The sequence below is a fragment of the Ammodytes marinus genome (assembly GCF_949987685.1).
Source record: "Ammodytes marinus genome assembly, chromosome: 16".
Taxonomy (NCBI): Eukaryota; Metazoa; Chordata; class Actinopteri; order Uranoscopiformes; family Ammodytidae; genus Ammodytes; species Ammodytes marinus.
Genome location: NC_137220.1, coordinates 19,257,058 through 19,273,532, shown reverse-complemented (window position 1 = coordinate 19,273,532; position 16,475 = coordinate 19,257,058). Strand labels below are relative to the sequence as shown.

At 42.7% G+C, this 16,475-nt stretch overlaps 1 protein-coding gene across 1 annotated transcript; it reads left to right on the top strand.

The window, feature by feature from the left end:
• The first annotated feature begins 1,056 nt into the window (after positions 1 to 1,056).
• Positions 1,057 to 16,475, top strand: evplb (envoplakin b). Its single transcript, XM_080044078.1, has 22 exons — positions 1,057 to 1,238; positions 4,534 to 4,633; positions 5,371 to 5,525; positions 5,720 to 5,843; positions 5,941 to 6,072; positions 6,168 to 6,209; positions 7,697 to 7,858; positions 8,131 to 8,238; positions 8,388 to 8,483; positions 8,595 to 8,705; positions 9,365 to 9,511; positions 9,608 to 9,762; positions 9,881 to 9,978; positions 10,106 to 10,278; positions 10,419 to 10,597; positions 11,110 to 11,248; positions 11,394 to 11,587; positions 11,672 to 11,822; positions 11,952 to 12,035; positions 12,148 to 12,279; positions 12,426 to 12,518; positions 12,657 to 16,475. Exons 1-22 carry the CDS (start codon positions 1,198 to 1,200, stop codon positions 16,269 to 16,271), a joined length of 6,231 nt encoding a protein of 2,076 aa, XP_079900204.1. The 5' UTR covers positions 1,057 to 1,197; the 3' UTR covers positions 16,272 to 16,475.

The window sequence follows — 16,475 nt, the reverse complement described above, 5'->3', positions numbered from 1 at the left end:
ACACACACACACACACACACACACACACACACACACACACACACACACACACATACTCTCTCTCTCTCTCTCACACACACACACACACACACACGCACATTATGTTCCCTTAAATGCACAGCAGTTTTACACATTATCTTTATTATCAGTCTTTGCATTCCTCACTCTAGACCTTTACTCCTTACGACATAAACATAATCTCACAGGGCGTGTGCAGTCACCACTGATACTCGGAAACGAATAGGCTTCGTCACACACCGATCCCTTGTGTTGCAGAATGATCAATGATTACAACAATTAACCAAGACACAGGAGGGTTTGGCTGCATTTGCTATACAACTGTGATGAGCAGCCTTGTTTTGAAGAACAATTTATCATGACCCACAAAATTAGAACACATGTTATGCATACGTCATACATATACCTGTGGTATTACAGTTTATACTAAACATTTGCAATATGTATGACACACGATAAACCTATATGACACATTTGCCTGCTTTATCTGAATGAACAGTTAGAGCAATCTAAAAGTGATCCTGATTTCATCGACTGACCAGTTCTGCTACATTCCCCACGGTCATACCTGTTGAAACCGTGAGTGCTTTATAATCCTGCCACGTCGTGTTTATATAAAGTCTATGGTTGTGTGACAACAAATCATGGGCTAAATGAGATTCAGATACCAAGTCTGTAGGCATGTCTGTAGAGTTGAGAGAAAAATAAACTTGAGGTGTTGAGAAACGGCCATAGAACTCATCAAAAGTGATGGATTATGAGGGTTTTATCCCATACCTGTCCATTGTTAAATACAAACAACAATTCCCATTTCCCCCCCATTAGAGGACAGACTCATGAATTATGAATGCACCCAAGAGCAAGTGCTGTCAAGCTGCAGGAGAGTGGAACAGGTCGGCCCGGTCTGCTGCTGCTCCTCCGACACACCTGCTGGCCTGGGTGGAGCCCATGCAGGTGGACGCTCCTTAACTGTGTGTGTGTGTGTGTGTGTGTGTGTGTGTGTGTGTGTGTGTGTGTGTGTGTGTGTGTGTGTGTGTGTGTGTGCTGGGTGGAACGTCACAAGAGACTAGAAGGAGCGAGAGGAGAAAGAGGGCAGGCGAGAGTGAGGAGTCAGAAGAAACACACACACAGAGACTCAGATTACACCAGACGCCAAGGCCCCCAGACGGTGCCCCCAAGATGTCGAATAAAAAGGAGTACAGTCCTGTGAAGATCAGCAAGTGAGTGATTTCATCTTTCTGTGTATGTATGTTTGTGTGTGTGTGTGTAGGGGTCAGGTTTCCAAGCTTTGTGTTACTATCCCTCTTATAGTCTTGTCTCATCTTGGCTTTTGTTTTCTGAAGGGCTGACCTAAAATCTGCCCCCATGCTGCATGTGGGGCAGATTGTTTTTGTACCATGATCCCATATGTGTTTACACAGGGCTATTTTATTCCCCAAGACAATACAATGTACCAAGGGAGTGAGGCACTGTTTGAGAGCAACAATGCTCTGACTGTAGGGAATACATACTGTACATTCTCTGTTTTCAATACAAATACCTGCCTTTCATTTTTTCTGTCAAAGGACAAAAAGGAGCATGAGGAGGTTTGGCAAATGAAAGAACTCTCCATTGACATACAGTGTCTGGGTCTTGTCCTGTTAAATATGTTTATGCCACCACTTTGAGTGTTTTCCATTTATTGTTTTCTCATCTCATCACCTGACATCTTAACTGTAATTGCAGCGCTTTAATTCCTATCTTTGCTCAAAGGGTTGTACCTACTCGGTTCCCTGACTCACTTAGTCCATTTTTGCTTCTGAGTCACGAGGCCGATGGGTCAACAGTGTAGCTATTGATGCTCTAATCCAAGTGTATAATTGAGTGTGCTGCTTGTTGTCATTGCTATGTCGTGGAACCGGTGGTTGTTTGAGCATAAGGGTGAGCCAACTCTCGCCACCATCGATTCTTGTTTTATGAAGTAACACACAGTATGCATGAGCACCCTTTTACAGATGACTAAGCAGGTGTTTATCTCCTCTCATTAGCCCTGGGGTGGGAGGTGCGGGGGGACATGCTGTTAAGTATTAGCGCTCCCTCAAAAAGAGGTGTGCTGTGCAGCAGAGTGCTTATTATTGCCGAGATAAAGGCAGCAGGGGCCTCCAGGAGTGGCAGGGCAGGGTCTCTCTGCTGCCGCCTCTGTTTGGCCACAGCTACACTTGAGTGAGGGGGGGGAGGGGGGGGAGTTGTGATTACTGCAAGAGAGAGCTGCGCGGTGTTGTAACACAGTGCACACATATGAATCCAGTCACCCACCTGTTGGACCTTTGCAGCACAGATAAGAGTCTGTGGTGGGAGTAAAGGGGCACATATTCAGATTCTTTATTGAAGCGAAAAGCACTAATACCACAGGGTAGAAAATTACTCCACTACAAGTAACTGAAGTAGAATTATGTAAGTTTGATCAAGAAAGTATACTTATAGTATATAGTAAGCACTAAACAATCTCAATGTGACTGTAATAATGTGGTAATATCATTAATTGAATGATTGATACTAACGATTTAATATATGAGCAATGAATTTTATTTTTAACTATAGGGTATAAAACTGCAACCACTAATCATGGATTCATTTAGTGATTACATTATCCATTACTTAATCGATTGTTTGGTTGGCGAAAAGTCAAAAAAATTGTGACAAATGCCGTCAGAATGACCAAGAGCCCAAAGTGATGACTTCACAGGGCTTGTTTATAATCCACCCAAATAGTCCAAACTTCAAAATGACTAAAACTGCACTAATATTATGAAAAATAATTGGTAAGATAAGAAGCTTATCCTCACGTGATGAGCTGGAATCATAAAATGAGCCAATTTAATACTCATAAAAATGATTCATTTCCTGTCAGTTGACTTCAATTATTCTACTTATCTTTACAGCTCTACTTGGTTATACAGTTGGGTGGTTTAATCGAGAAAAACAAAACAAAACAAAGAAAAAACAAGTTCTGTGTGTTAAATACATTAAGAGCCTTTAACTAGTAACCAAAGCTGTCAAGGAAATGTAGTGCAGTAAAAAGTACAAAATTCCCCCTTAAAATGTGGTGGAGTAGAAGCATAGAAGAAAGTACCTCATATTTGCGCTTCAGTACGCCACTTGCGTAATTTCACTTCTGGCACTGAGATTAATAAAAAGAAGAAGAGAAAAAAAAGTGCAGGGACTAATGGGCCTCCTGCCATGACTTCTGACTTCAACTGTCACAATGGAGATTCATGACAGCGCTTATTTGATAAGAGCTGCATGCCGCTGGTGTGACATGACAGGAATGTCTGGTCCTGCAAACAGACAGCATTCCTGACTTTTAATGGAGGGGACAGGGGACTACACACACCCACCCTTACTATGTCCCCTGGGTGATGATGCGGGTGTGTCTCAATGAATAGTTGGCTTTCTTATCGCTGCAGAGGAGGAGTGACAGAACAAACACTCTGAGGCTGAGTGACATGCCAGTGAGGGATTGCACTGAGCAGGTCGTGGAATTCTTCATTGTTGTACTTTGACACGAAACATTTACTTTGGTGCCCTTTCTTCACATGAAGAACAAAGGCAACATTGTTTGATCAAGCTGTAATGAATGAGCGGCTGTTTTGAAAGACGTACTTTTAAGACCCATCATAAATGCTTTGTCCTCCACTACATGTACTTGGCAGCAATAGTTTATAATTATATCAAAATCATACACACACAATACATAATACATGATGCATTTACAGACTGAGGTACAGTTTCCGCTTGAATAAACCATTTATAATAATCTCCACGTCCACTAGCTTAAACATTAACCTTCTGCTGACACAGTAATTCATCAGTAATGATAATCCAATAATATAACACTCTTACAGGAGACACTGGCACCTCATGAGTACTAGTGCTTGTGCCTGCATATAGCTGCCTTTGGCCTGTTCTTAAACACAATAATGGGTATAATATTTTGACCTTGTAAAAGAGTATTTAAATATCTCAATATTTCCTCAGCCACTTCACAGACCAGGGTCCTCTTAAATGCAGTGAGGACTTAACCTCAACCGTCCTCCTGATTTTGCCATAACAACATGACTTTTTCTTATCTTGTATAGACTTTTAATTTTTCTTGACTTTCAAAGTATAGTTGAGTACAAAAATCCTATTATTCTCTACTTCCATGGAAACAGATTTGATGATTTTAGAAAGCAAACGCACAAAAAACAAGGTAATAACAGTATCAAGAGTGTATCTTACTTATATACTTGTTCTAGATTAGGATTTTTTTTTTTTTAAGATTTTTTTTGCATTTTTATGCTTTATTGATAGTGTAGAGACAGAATTGAAAATGGGGCAGAGAGGGGAGTGACATGCAGAGAACGACCGCGGGCTGGAATCGAACCCGGGTCCGCTGCTGGCCGAGGCCCATGGGGGGGACGCCCTACCAACTGAGCTAAGGGCGCCCCCTAGATTAGGATTTTGACCCTAATCTTTTTTTGTGTTTTTACCCAGGACCCAGGCCAATGACCTGTCCATGCTGGTCGCTCGCATGCAGAGGAGTGCCGACCAGGTAGAAAAGAATATCCTGCAAGCCGAGACGCTGCTGACTAAGGTAAGAGCACTGATGACTTGACTACATTAACGCCAGCGTTATTGGATTATTCAATTCCTTAAAACCTGTCAAGTAACAAGTTTGAGAAAAAAAAATAGTTTTATAGCTTCAACTTCAAGACTTAATCTCAGATAATCTTAGAAACTCACTGTCGAAGCAAAATGAAGGCAGTTTAAAGTAGCTACGAGGATCTTTCAGTTTTTGTTGATTCGAGCTGCACCTTTGGACAAAAGCTGTAGTGTAGCCCATTCACGTGCTGGCAGTGTGCACTGGTTTAGGAAGCGAGCGAAAGATAGAGCACTAGATACATTGCAATGAGGTCAAATCAAACCCAACTTTATTTATGTATCGCTTGACATACAATAAAAGGTAATGTATTTATACGTAACTATGTAAGATTGTAATACGATGATGGTATAGAAAAATAAACTTTAGATTTAGTACTGTTCAGGTAACAAAGGATGTTTCGGTCTGCCTGCCAAAAATAGTTTTGTTTAAGTTTCCGGGATGTCAGGCAGTGCATAGACATAAATAATAACTTTAATATACGTATAACTATATAAAAAAAGTGATGACACTGATGGTCTTGTTTGCTGTTACAGGTCAACATAATACATTTAAGAATTCCTCGTAGGAGGTTTAACTAAACTCTTGGAGATAAAATAAAAACCTTTCACAAAAACAAATAAGAACATTTTTTCACTCTGATAAACACAATGGTCTTCCCGTCCATGTAGGACAAGGAGCGTGATGTGAAGGAGTTGCCCCTGATCCACCAGAAGGAGAATGCACAAAACCTGGCCGAGGCGGAGGGGCTGCTGAAGGATCTGTTCATGGACGTGGACAAGGCCAAGAGGCTGGGGCACCCGCAGGCTCACGAGATAGAGAAAGAGTGAGTTTATCCTGGAGCCCCAGCGACCAAACTAAACACAGTGCATGCCAACCGACACACCTACAAACTAGAAATGTCACATACCATCGACCGCAAAGTATCCCAACACATTCCCTTTCACTGATCTCCAACCGTCTACTTACCGCTGACTGATATGCTTGTTGTTGTGTCTCACTTTTTCTGTTTTTTTTTAGTGTAAAAAATCTACACGATCGCTGGGCCAAGGACTGTGGCCATTACAGGGATGTGTATGACCAGGTGAAAGATTTGGAGCCGCCTCAAAAGATCGGCTGGGGGCCTCTGCTGGATGGCAAATTGGTCAGTTAAAAGTCAGTCTTTTAGGTTTTTTTAGTGGCTATAAACATCTTCCCGATCATTAAGTTTTCTACTCTGTGCTGCCATCATGTCTTTACAGCAACAGGTAAATGCAGAGGAGTTCGGCCCCAACCTGGTGGATGTAGAGAAGCAGATTGCAGAACACAACATTCTACAACAGGAGATCGAGGCCTACAACGGGCAGCTGCAGCCCAGCACCACCACCTCAAAGGTACCACCAGCACAGAACCACACATATCATACAGGCACTCTGCAGGGCTTAATGCCACATGAATCACTTACCTGCTCCATCTTGTTTGTTTGTAGGAGGAGTACGCCGCCCTCAAAAAGAAGTACGCTGAACTTGTTGTGAGTTATTTTTTTTATTTTTTGACTCGTGTTGTTTGAAGGAGTCGACTTTGATTGTGTGTGTTTATGTTGCATAGGTAGTCTGTGTGTCATCTGTTCTTGCAGTGGATCTTTTGGTAATCCTGTGGAACGGATGATTGATTTATGTTTTTACAGAACATAATGCAATGGAAAGTTAAATATTTTCTCTCAAAAGTATTGTAAGTTGTATTTGTTCCATTTGAAAGTTTTTTTCCTGCCTGAAGAGTCTTTAAAACCGTTTGTAAGTCACAGCTCTTCTAATTTTAATATATATGGTAGATTCAATATTTGATATACAGTAGACATGTGTAATTTGAACATTTCATGACATGTGAGACTGAATGTGTTGCAAGCAACATAATTCACAAATGTTCCCCTTTTTTCTGAGCTGGTTTCACGCATACCTAGTCTGGCTTCCAGGGTTTTGCAGCGGCTATCAGCACGTACGTCGGCTACCAGCGTAACTCCCCCCCTTCCTGTTGCTGGCTTTCCCGTAATGAGCTCACCCTCAAACTCGGAAACAATTCGCTCACAGCCAACCTGTGTGTGTCTGACTGTGAGGGTAGCGCTCTCCCACACACACACACACACACACACACACACACACACACACACACACACACTTAGCCTAGCCACTTCATTGTACAAACTTCCCCCGGGCAGCAATACCCTCATAAACTCTGGGAAATGAAGCGTGGGGGTTTGGATTGAGCAGCGGACCTCATAACCAGCCAGATTAAGAGCCGCCGTTCCTTTTCTTTGGTGATTTACGGGACAACGGGCCGCCGTTGTTAATGTTACCAGAGTAAACACTGTGACTAGTTCATTCCCTTTAAGTTATCCCGTGAGCTCCTTGAGGGTTAAAGTGTATGGTGTCTTGACATTCTGGTGAGAAAGCAACTAACTATGTTTATTCCTTTTGTCTTTAATATTTTTTGTTTGTTTGCGGTTGGGATTAAGCCATTTCTCTAACAGCCTCTGAACGTGCAGACGTTCCAGCAAAACAATTCCCCCCCGGCACTATTTTGCACAGACACCGGTGCTGCTTCCCGGGCTCAGCCCCGCCCTAGACGATTGTGATTGGTTTAAAGAAATAAAAACAGGTCAGCCCAGTTTCCCCCGTATAGACGGATCTAAATGGGCTGGATCCAGACCATACTACTTGTTGTAGTTTTGGTCTGGCTTTGCGAGACTAACGCATACCAGGCACGATTATTTTTTACACAATTCCATTTTCCAGTCATCTTGATAACATAGTGAACACGCTTCTTGGAACCAGTCTCTGGTAGTTGAAGATGTCAGGCTGTGCTCCACAAAGCAGCCACTTTGCAGATCTCACCCGCTTTAAATGGGATCCTTTAAAATCATCTCCATCTCCATATGGTTAGATAGTCAAGACAAGCTAGGAATATAGCATATTATAACCTTGTTTGTTAATGTTACATGCGTGTCGTGTGTTGTTGCAGGAGCGCTGCCAGCGGAGACGCAGCCACCTGTCCTCTCTCTATGAATACATGCAGAGCTGCAATAAGGAGCTGGTCTACCTGTCGGGCCAGCAGGATAGGATCCTCCAGAGAGACTGGAGCGATCGAATGTCCGACCCTCCGGGCGTCCGAATGGAGTACGAGGTGAGGGCAAAACCACAACATGTGTCCTAAATGTGACCCCAATACTGGCTCATTGTGAGAGGAGCACATTGGATATAGTTTGGAAAGACAAACATTAAAACTTTGTTTGACAGCTTGCCTTCAGGGGCTGATTGCGCCTGCTTTGGACCCAACTGGTGTAACCAGTAGGTACATAGAAACTGTGTAGCTGCAGGAAGAGTTTGATTTGAAAACTTGAAAAACAAGGTAATTTTCTCTACATCCCACTATATGTTGTTTCTGTTTGTGTACAGAAATTCAAAAATAATGGCCTGATAGCACACGAGAGTGAGATCAACCAACTGCAGGAGGAAGGAGATCGTCTTGTTGAGAAGAAACACCCCGGCAGCGCCGCAATAAAGGTTTGTCAGTCGGCTGGTTCAAACAATAGACACATATCTGTATGACAGATGTGATATATCATCAGAAAAACAAAACAAAGGGTAGGATCTTATGGTGAAATAAATTCAAAGGAATCCAAAGTGATTGATTGTTGTTGTTGTTTTGGCAGGAGCACTCAGATGCTGTTCAGTCTGAGTGGCAAGGCTTCCTCAATCTGTGTCTAGCGCAGGAACTACACCTGGACAACATTGAAGACTACAAGAAGGTACAGTACAGTAAACCTATTATTTACTATCTATGCCGCTAACACATCTTCTGCTAAATCCACCCGGCCACCATAGCTCACTGTTAACAAGTCCCAATCTGTTCAATGCAGTTCCAGCTGGATGCAGAGACGGTGTCCGAGTCTCTGGAGAGACTCAATTCCAACCTGCTCCCGAAGTCTGTGGCCAACAAGAGCAACCCTGCGGTCCTGATGGAGCTGGAGGTACCACGTTGTGTTTATTTCTAAAGTCAGGGTTTCTATGCAGAAAGTCTAGAACACACTACAACTGTTCATTTGACTTGTAAACGCTTTCAGGCAGCAGGTAACATGTGGAATTAATATATAAATTATGTTTGATCCATAAATAGGAAAAAGAAACCATCCTATTCCACATTGTATATAATACATTTTACATTGAATTATACATTTGACATATATAACATATATTTAATCAAAATAAAGCTAAGAAGGTTTGTTAACCAATGTAGCTCTCCTAAATGTAAGTAGTAAGAGAGAGAAAAAGTAGCCTAACTTAAATACTGTAAAAGAAGTGAATACATTTTTTTACAAAACAGAATGCAAATTAGAAGTTAAATATTTTCTCTCAAAAGTAACATTTTATATAACTAAAATACATCATTTCGGTTTTTGATATTTAATTATTATTTAGTGTCTTTTGAACTTTTTGTATTTTACGCCTCTTCTAATGTTATATGTATTGTACATTTTATAGTTGATATACAATAAACAACTTAATTTTTTTCTCTGAGTGGCTTCATGCATACCAACCCTGATCTTTTTTACACAATTCTGTGACCAGTCATCCTGGTTCACCCTTGTATGTTTGTGTTGCTTGTGTTCTAATTCAATAACACCTTCAGGGGGATGAACCAGCAATAAAGAGGAATGAGCAGCGCCTGGCAGCACTCAGGGAGCTCAGCAGCAAGGTCGTACCTCTGAAGTTACGCCGACTCAAGCCCACCAAACCCACCACTGTAGTGGCCCTGTGTGACTGGGCTAATGCAGAGGTAGGATCTGATCGACAGTCATATGCAGGCTTTAATAGAAAAGCATGTTACAGACCATGATTTTCTTGTTTTTATCGTCTTCTCTGTCTGTTTCAGGGTGCGGTGAGCCGTGGTGAGACGTTAAGCCTAAAGTCCAACTCTGATAGTAAGAACTGGGAGTTGCAAAACAGCAGTGGGAAGACCACAGCCCTCCCTGGGGCTTGTTTCATGGTCCCACCACCTGATGATGAGGCCCTGGAGAAAGTAAACAGGTAAAGAGTACAAACTCAACACGTACAGTATGCTTCCCTTCCATTGTTTTGAAGTGATTACAACATAAACAAGGCCTGTAATGGATACTTATGAAACATTGCACGTTTTTGTGTTCAGTTTGGACAAAGCATTGACCGACCTGAAGAGCCATAGATCCGCACTAATGGCCTCACTGAAGAACCCAGCATTAGAGGTGGTTCGCCCTCAGCAGACAGGTGAGGGGGAAAAAACACTTTTGATTTGTTTCTCCTTGGTTAAACGACAATAGACAAGTCTTTGGTGGAATATTTGGGCTTATCTCATTTAAAATGTAGAATGACTGTCTTTGCTCCCCCTCCTCAGCCACAGTCAAAAGCATTCCAGAGGATCCCAAAGCTGCGAAGCTAGCCAGCGAATTAGACAGGATCAACAAAGCCCTGGATCTGAGCGAGAAAGAAATCCTGAGTCGACTCAGAGCCCCGCTAGACAAAAACAACCCTACGCAAGACCTGGAGACGAGGCTGCAAGGGGACGAGGTGAACCCCTATGACATTTAGTTCTCCTAATATGACAGTCAACAGCTTCATTGTAGCATATTTTTTGGCTCACAAGTTGTCCTCAGTATGTTCAAGTCTATATTGTTGTGATCAGTAAGACTGTTTGACTTGCCCTGCAGAAAGCTGCACAGGCTCTAAGAAAGCTGGAGTCTGAGAAGGCTGCACTCCAGAGAGAGATGGAGCCTATTCTGAGCAAGAAACCCCTGGGACCCACCGCCTCCATCCTGCCCCTCAAACTCAGTGCTACCAACAACAGGATTGAGGACATAAATGCTCGGATCGATCTTTATAACAAAAAGTAAGACTTTGATTCCAGCAATAAACTGTGTTGCTTCCCCCCCCCCACCCCCTCTCCCTACATTGCCTGTCTGCCTCTCAGCTGTTCCTCTCCAATAAAGGCGAAAAAGCTCCCAAAAATATATATAAAAGAAGAGAAAAACACATTTAATGCACGTTTATGGTAAAGTAGGATAGGAAAAAGTTCTGCAGTGATAAATAAAACATACCCCTCAATTCAATTCCCACAGGAGTTGTGTTTACTTTTCAGCAAAAGTTACATAGCCGGTAAAAATGGTACTCGCAACTTTTGACTCTGCTCCACTACTATTACTGTAGCTTAGCATCTGCTGTTTAGCATAACAGTAGTTTAGCACGTAGTATTCCCATATTTGTCATTGGTAGTAGCCACAGAGACTGCTGTTCATAGGCTATTGGCATCTACGTGTACACATTTTTATTTTGAAAACACAAGTATGCTCAGACCCTTTTTTTGTTATTAAGTCCTGTTTGTGTGTTTCTCCTCTTAACCAGAGCTACAGCCTCCATGTTCCTAGAGAGGCAGATAAAGGCCGTGAAAGGCACTGTCTCTAGGTATGAGGAGCAGCTGGCTAAGGATGGTGCCATTCTTGATCAACCTAATGGCCTGCAGACTCGCAACCAGCAGCTACAGGTGTTGTACTTTATAATGCAACCAAATAAGTCAAATATTGAATTATTTTATGACAGGCTCATATGTGGGGCTAGAACATAGGATTGTGTGTTTTTGTTATTTTTATTTAATTTTGTATCTGGTCTTTTTCTTTATGTTCGAACAGGCTATGCGTAAAGATGTCGCCTCAAGCAAGGATGAGTTGACTAAATTAGGCAGAGACTTGGACCTGACAGAGCAAGCATGCAGCTCTCTGCAGCAGAGTTTCAATGAATACTGTCCTGACATCCGTCGGCAGAGGGATGAAGTGAAACAGCTAAAGAACCGTTACACAATTGTCAATAATCAGATCCAGGATAGGTGAGTCAAAGAGATTCAGGAATTGTTGTAATGGTATGTGTCTGTGTTTTGAAGCTTTAAGTAATATGTTTTTTTTTGTGATAGGTCTGGTCTCATAAAGGAAGCAATCAATAAAAACCAAGATTTCCAGAATGCTGCTCAGTCACTGGATTTCTTCTTGGTCAATTTGCCCAATAATAAGATTAAACCTACGGATGATGTGTCACAGATAACAACCAAGCAGAACTCTCAGAAGGTGAATGGATGTATTTCTTAACATACATCGATTTGTCTCCAACTTCTATATAGAAACTCACTGAAGACTAACAATGCCATTACACTGCTTCTGCTTTGTCTAATCAGTTGTGATTTTGGTCTTCTTTAGAGAGTGATGGAAGATATCCAGAAGAAATCAAGTGATTTAGGCAGAGTCAAGGATCTTTCAGGTGATCTGCAGAACATCCTAAATGTGAGTTGCGAAAATATGTTTATTGTTATTTATCATTTGCCATAAAGTACAATTAATTACGTATGCACTTCCAACTGCTATATATTTAACTTAAGTGTATATTCTCTTTCAGGAGTATGAGCTCAAGTCAAACACTTACCGTAGCACTCTAAATGGTGATGATGATGAGGACGACGATGAAGATGATGATGATGAACCAGTCACAAAGAAACGTCAAACCGTGGCTCGAGCTGTACAGGGAAAGGTACAGTTATGGCGCTTTTCCACAACCTGGTACCTCCTCTCCTCTCCTCTCCTCTCCTCTCCTCTCCTCTCCTCTCCTCTCCTCTCCTCTCCTCTCCTCCCTCTCCTCTCCTCAATTTCTAAAATCATTTTATTTCTCTACTACAGGAGCAAGATCTAATGAACCTTTTTGCTGAGGTCTCTGCAGAAAACAATCAGCTGTTTAGCCAGTTGGGGACCACAAAGAACATCATGGCCAAGGTATGATAATATGGAATTTAAAACTCATCAACAACATGAAATAAAATTAATTCCTGGTGTTTCTTGACCTAAATGATAATGTTTCACTTGTCCTGTAGTGACCCCCTTTCTCTCCGTTGTCCCTTTGTTCATGTGCAGAATGAAGAGAAAGTTAGTCAGGTAGTTGTCACTCAGCAGCTGCAGCAACAGAGCCAGAGGAAGGACCTGGAGGAGAGTGGCAGCCTGAAAAATGAATTGAATGAGGAGATCGCCAGGCGCTTACATGCTGAAAAAGACATGGAAGTATACCGCAAGAGGTATTTGTCTCTGAAGAATAGGAGAGGAGTGGAGAGGTTGGAAGAGAAGGAAGTGGTTCAATACTACCGTGACCCCAAACTGGAGGCGGAACTACAGTCCCTGAAAAAACGGACGCAGGAAGAATCACTGAAGAGGTCAGGAACATATTCAGAGATAGAAATAACCAATGAGAGGATGATCAAACTGGAACTGCAGCTGACCAGAGTCGAACCTAGACTGATAACCAAGGTACTGACTGAATACGAGAGAGACCCGAAGCTTGACAAAGAAGCTGTCAAGATGAGAGACGAGATGCTGAGGATTCGAAAGGAGCTCCAAACAAGAGAGAGTGAGACAGTTCATGTTAAAAGTGAGCTTACGGTCCTGTCTCAGCAGAAACAAAGAATAAAGGAGAAGGTTGTCAAGAAAGAAGTGGTGAGGCTTGAAAAGGATCCAGAGATGCTGAAGGCTACTCTGTTGTTACAGAGTGACATTTTGTCAGAGGAATCTCAGTGCAAGTCGCTAAACGATACCGTTTTTAGCATAAGGAGCAAGATAAACACACTAGAGAGGATTATTCCCACCATTCAGCCCAAGATAGTCTCCAAGGTGGTGAAGCAGGTACAGCAAGACCCACAAACACTTGAAGAGTCAAAGAAACTACGAACAGCCTTGGAAGAGGAGAGAGAAGAGAATCTCATCCTGATGAAGGACATGACCACCCTTCAGCTACGCTATAGTGAAGTAGAAAATCTCAGACCTAAAGTCGATGTCCAGGAGAGAATCAATGAAATCTACAGAATCGATCCTCAGACAGAAGTCGAGCTGGTGCGTCTGAGGAAAGAGCTGAATAATTTGAGCAGTAGCCGTACAGAAATGGAGAGAGAAATCAGCACTGTGATAGCGAGTCTGACCACCCTGCGGGCTCAGAAACCCAAGGTGGAATACAAGGAAGTGACTCAGGATGTTATCAAAGAAGAAAAAAGCCCGGAGGTAATCAGAGAATTGCAGAGGCTGACCAACCAAGTCTCCCGTCTCCAAGTCAACTATAAAACCACCCTAGAGCTGCTGACCCACCTACGTAAAGAAAGAGATGAGTTGAAAGAGGAAAAATCCAAGGTGGAGACCAAGGTAGTCACTAAAGACCTTATCAAATATGAGAATGACCCCCTTCTTGAGAAAGAGGTTGACAGACTTCGGAGGGATGTAAGAGAAGAGATTCAGCAACGCCGTAGTGTGGAAGAATGTGTCTTTGATCTCCAGAACCAATATATTCTCCTTGAAAGGCAGAAGCCAGAGGAGAAGATTGTAACGCAGCAAGTAGTACGTCTTCAGAGGGACCCCAAGCAGATCCTTGAGCATGAGAGGTTGAACAAGAACCTAGATGAAGAAATGAAAACCCGTAGAAAGATTGAATTAGAGGTGAGACAGCTGAGATCCCTGATTCAAGATAAACAGGCTACCCTGGCTCAGATGGATGATCGCCAGAAGAAGATTCAAGTAGAGTCAGAGCTCCGGCGAATCAGATCTCGCATTCTTGAACTGGAAAACTCACCATCGGCCGTTGAGGAAAAGATTGTTATTGAGGAGGTTCTGAAAGTGGAACGGGACCCTCAACTGGAAAAGCTTATTGATGGCTTGCAGGCTGAGTTGGAGTCTGAGGGTACCAGTATCAGTCGACTAGACAGAGAAATCCGCAACTTGAGGGTCAAGATGGAAATTCTGCAAAAGGAGAAGTCAATTGAGAAAGTTGTTTACAGAGAAGTCGTTCGTGTAGAGAAAGACCCAGCAGTGGAGTCTGAAAGGGAACACCTAAGAGAGCTAGTCATGCAGGAGCGAAATCTCAGACGTGACCAGGAGGATAACGTGCAGAACATCAACATCAAAATGACCCATGTGCAATCATCAAAGTCTTTGACTTCTCATGAAGAGACCACTCTCATTACTAACAGAGATGCTCTGCAGAGAGAAAAGGATGATCTCCAAAGACAGCTCAAAATGCTAGATTCTCAAAGACAGAACATCAGCATGTCTTTCCAGCAACAGACCAAGCTGGTAAGTGAAAGAAACTCGATGGCACGGCAAAGGTCTCTTAAAGCATCCACTGACATGCAACGGCTGGAGCGGGAAATCCTAGACGAAAAAGACACAATCCACCAGAGAGATACACTCATCATTGAGCTGCAGAACAATATTAAGACAGAGGACCATTCAGAAACACACACAAGAGAGACACATCGTTCAACGAAGATCACCATCTTGGATCCCGAAACCGGTAAAGACATGTCTCCACATGAAGCCTACATGGAGGGAGTAATTGATCGTGAACAGTATATTCACCTGTCGGAGTTGGAGTGTGACTGGGAGCAAATAACTTCATCTGGTCCAGATGGGGATACAACAATTCTGCAAGATCGCAAAAGTGGGAAGCAGTATTCTGTCAACGATGCTTTACGAGATGGTCGCTTGACACAGTATGACTTAAATCAATTCAAGGAAGGAAATATGCGCATTTCTGAGTTTGCCCTCCTTGTTGTAGGAGAAACCCAAAAGCCAAATCCTCCTCCAATGCCAGTCCCAAGATCACCCATCAAAAACACCCCTACCTCTCCTTTGAACTCCATGTCATCCTCCATGCGATCCTCCTACACCAGCCTCAACACGCAAACTAGCAGCAATTTGAGCAACCTCTCTCACCATAGTCGCAGTTTGAACAACCTTGATCACCATGATGGCAGTTTGGAAAACCTGAGTTACAAAAGTAGCAGTTCGAACAACCGAACTTACCATACTGGCAGTTTGGACAACATCCTTGTTTCAGCAGGTGATGAGCATTTTGGGATCGCTGGAATTTATGACACCACCACTGAAAGCCGCATGTCTGTGAGAAGTGCCTTGACCCGCAAACTCATTGACCTCGACACAGCCATGCTGCTGCTAGAGGCACAGGCAGCCTCGGGTGGAATCATTGATCTTGCCAAAAAGGACAAAATATCTGTCCACTATGCAGCTCAACAAGGTCTTATTGAAACAGGTCACCTGTACAAACTTCTCAATTCCCAGAAGGCTTTCACTGGAGTCGAGGATCCTGTGACCAAGAAGCGTCTAGCAGTGGGAGAGGCCGCAAGAAAAGGGTATATTCCCAAAGAAAATGCCAAGAGGTTCATGGAGGCGCAGTACCTGACTGGTGGGTTGGTGGATCCCTCTAAAACAGGCCGCCTCACTATCCAAGAAGCTCTCGCAGCCAATCTGATAGACAGCGCAACAGCTAATGAGCTGCAAGATGAATCTTCCCTCACAAAAGAGCTTATAGACCCCATCACTAAAGAGAAAATAACATACAAGCAAGCGATGGATAGGTGTAGGAGAGACGTCAGCACAGGGCTCCTGCTGCTTCCTGTAGCCTCCACCAATGCTTCAAACGCTCCATCATACTCAAACTATCGATTCCGTAACCCCCAACACAACAACTACTAGGCGTCAAGTTTAAAATGTATACTTTTTTAATTGCGTGGTGAAAGAGGCAGTATGATAATGCTAACTGATGAAAATGAAAAATGTATATGTTCATTGTCAAACTGTACATGGGTCTGATGTAAAAAGGAGGGTTATGTTTGTTTTATATGGTACTTTTTTCTCAAGCTAAATCTTTCAAGTGCTTATTAAAATCCACAAGCCTGA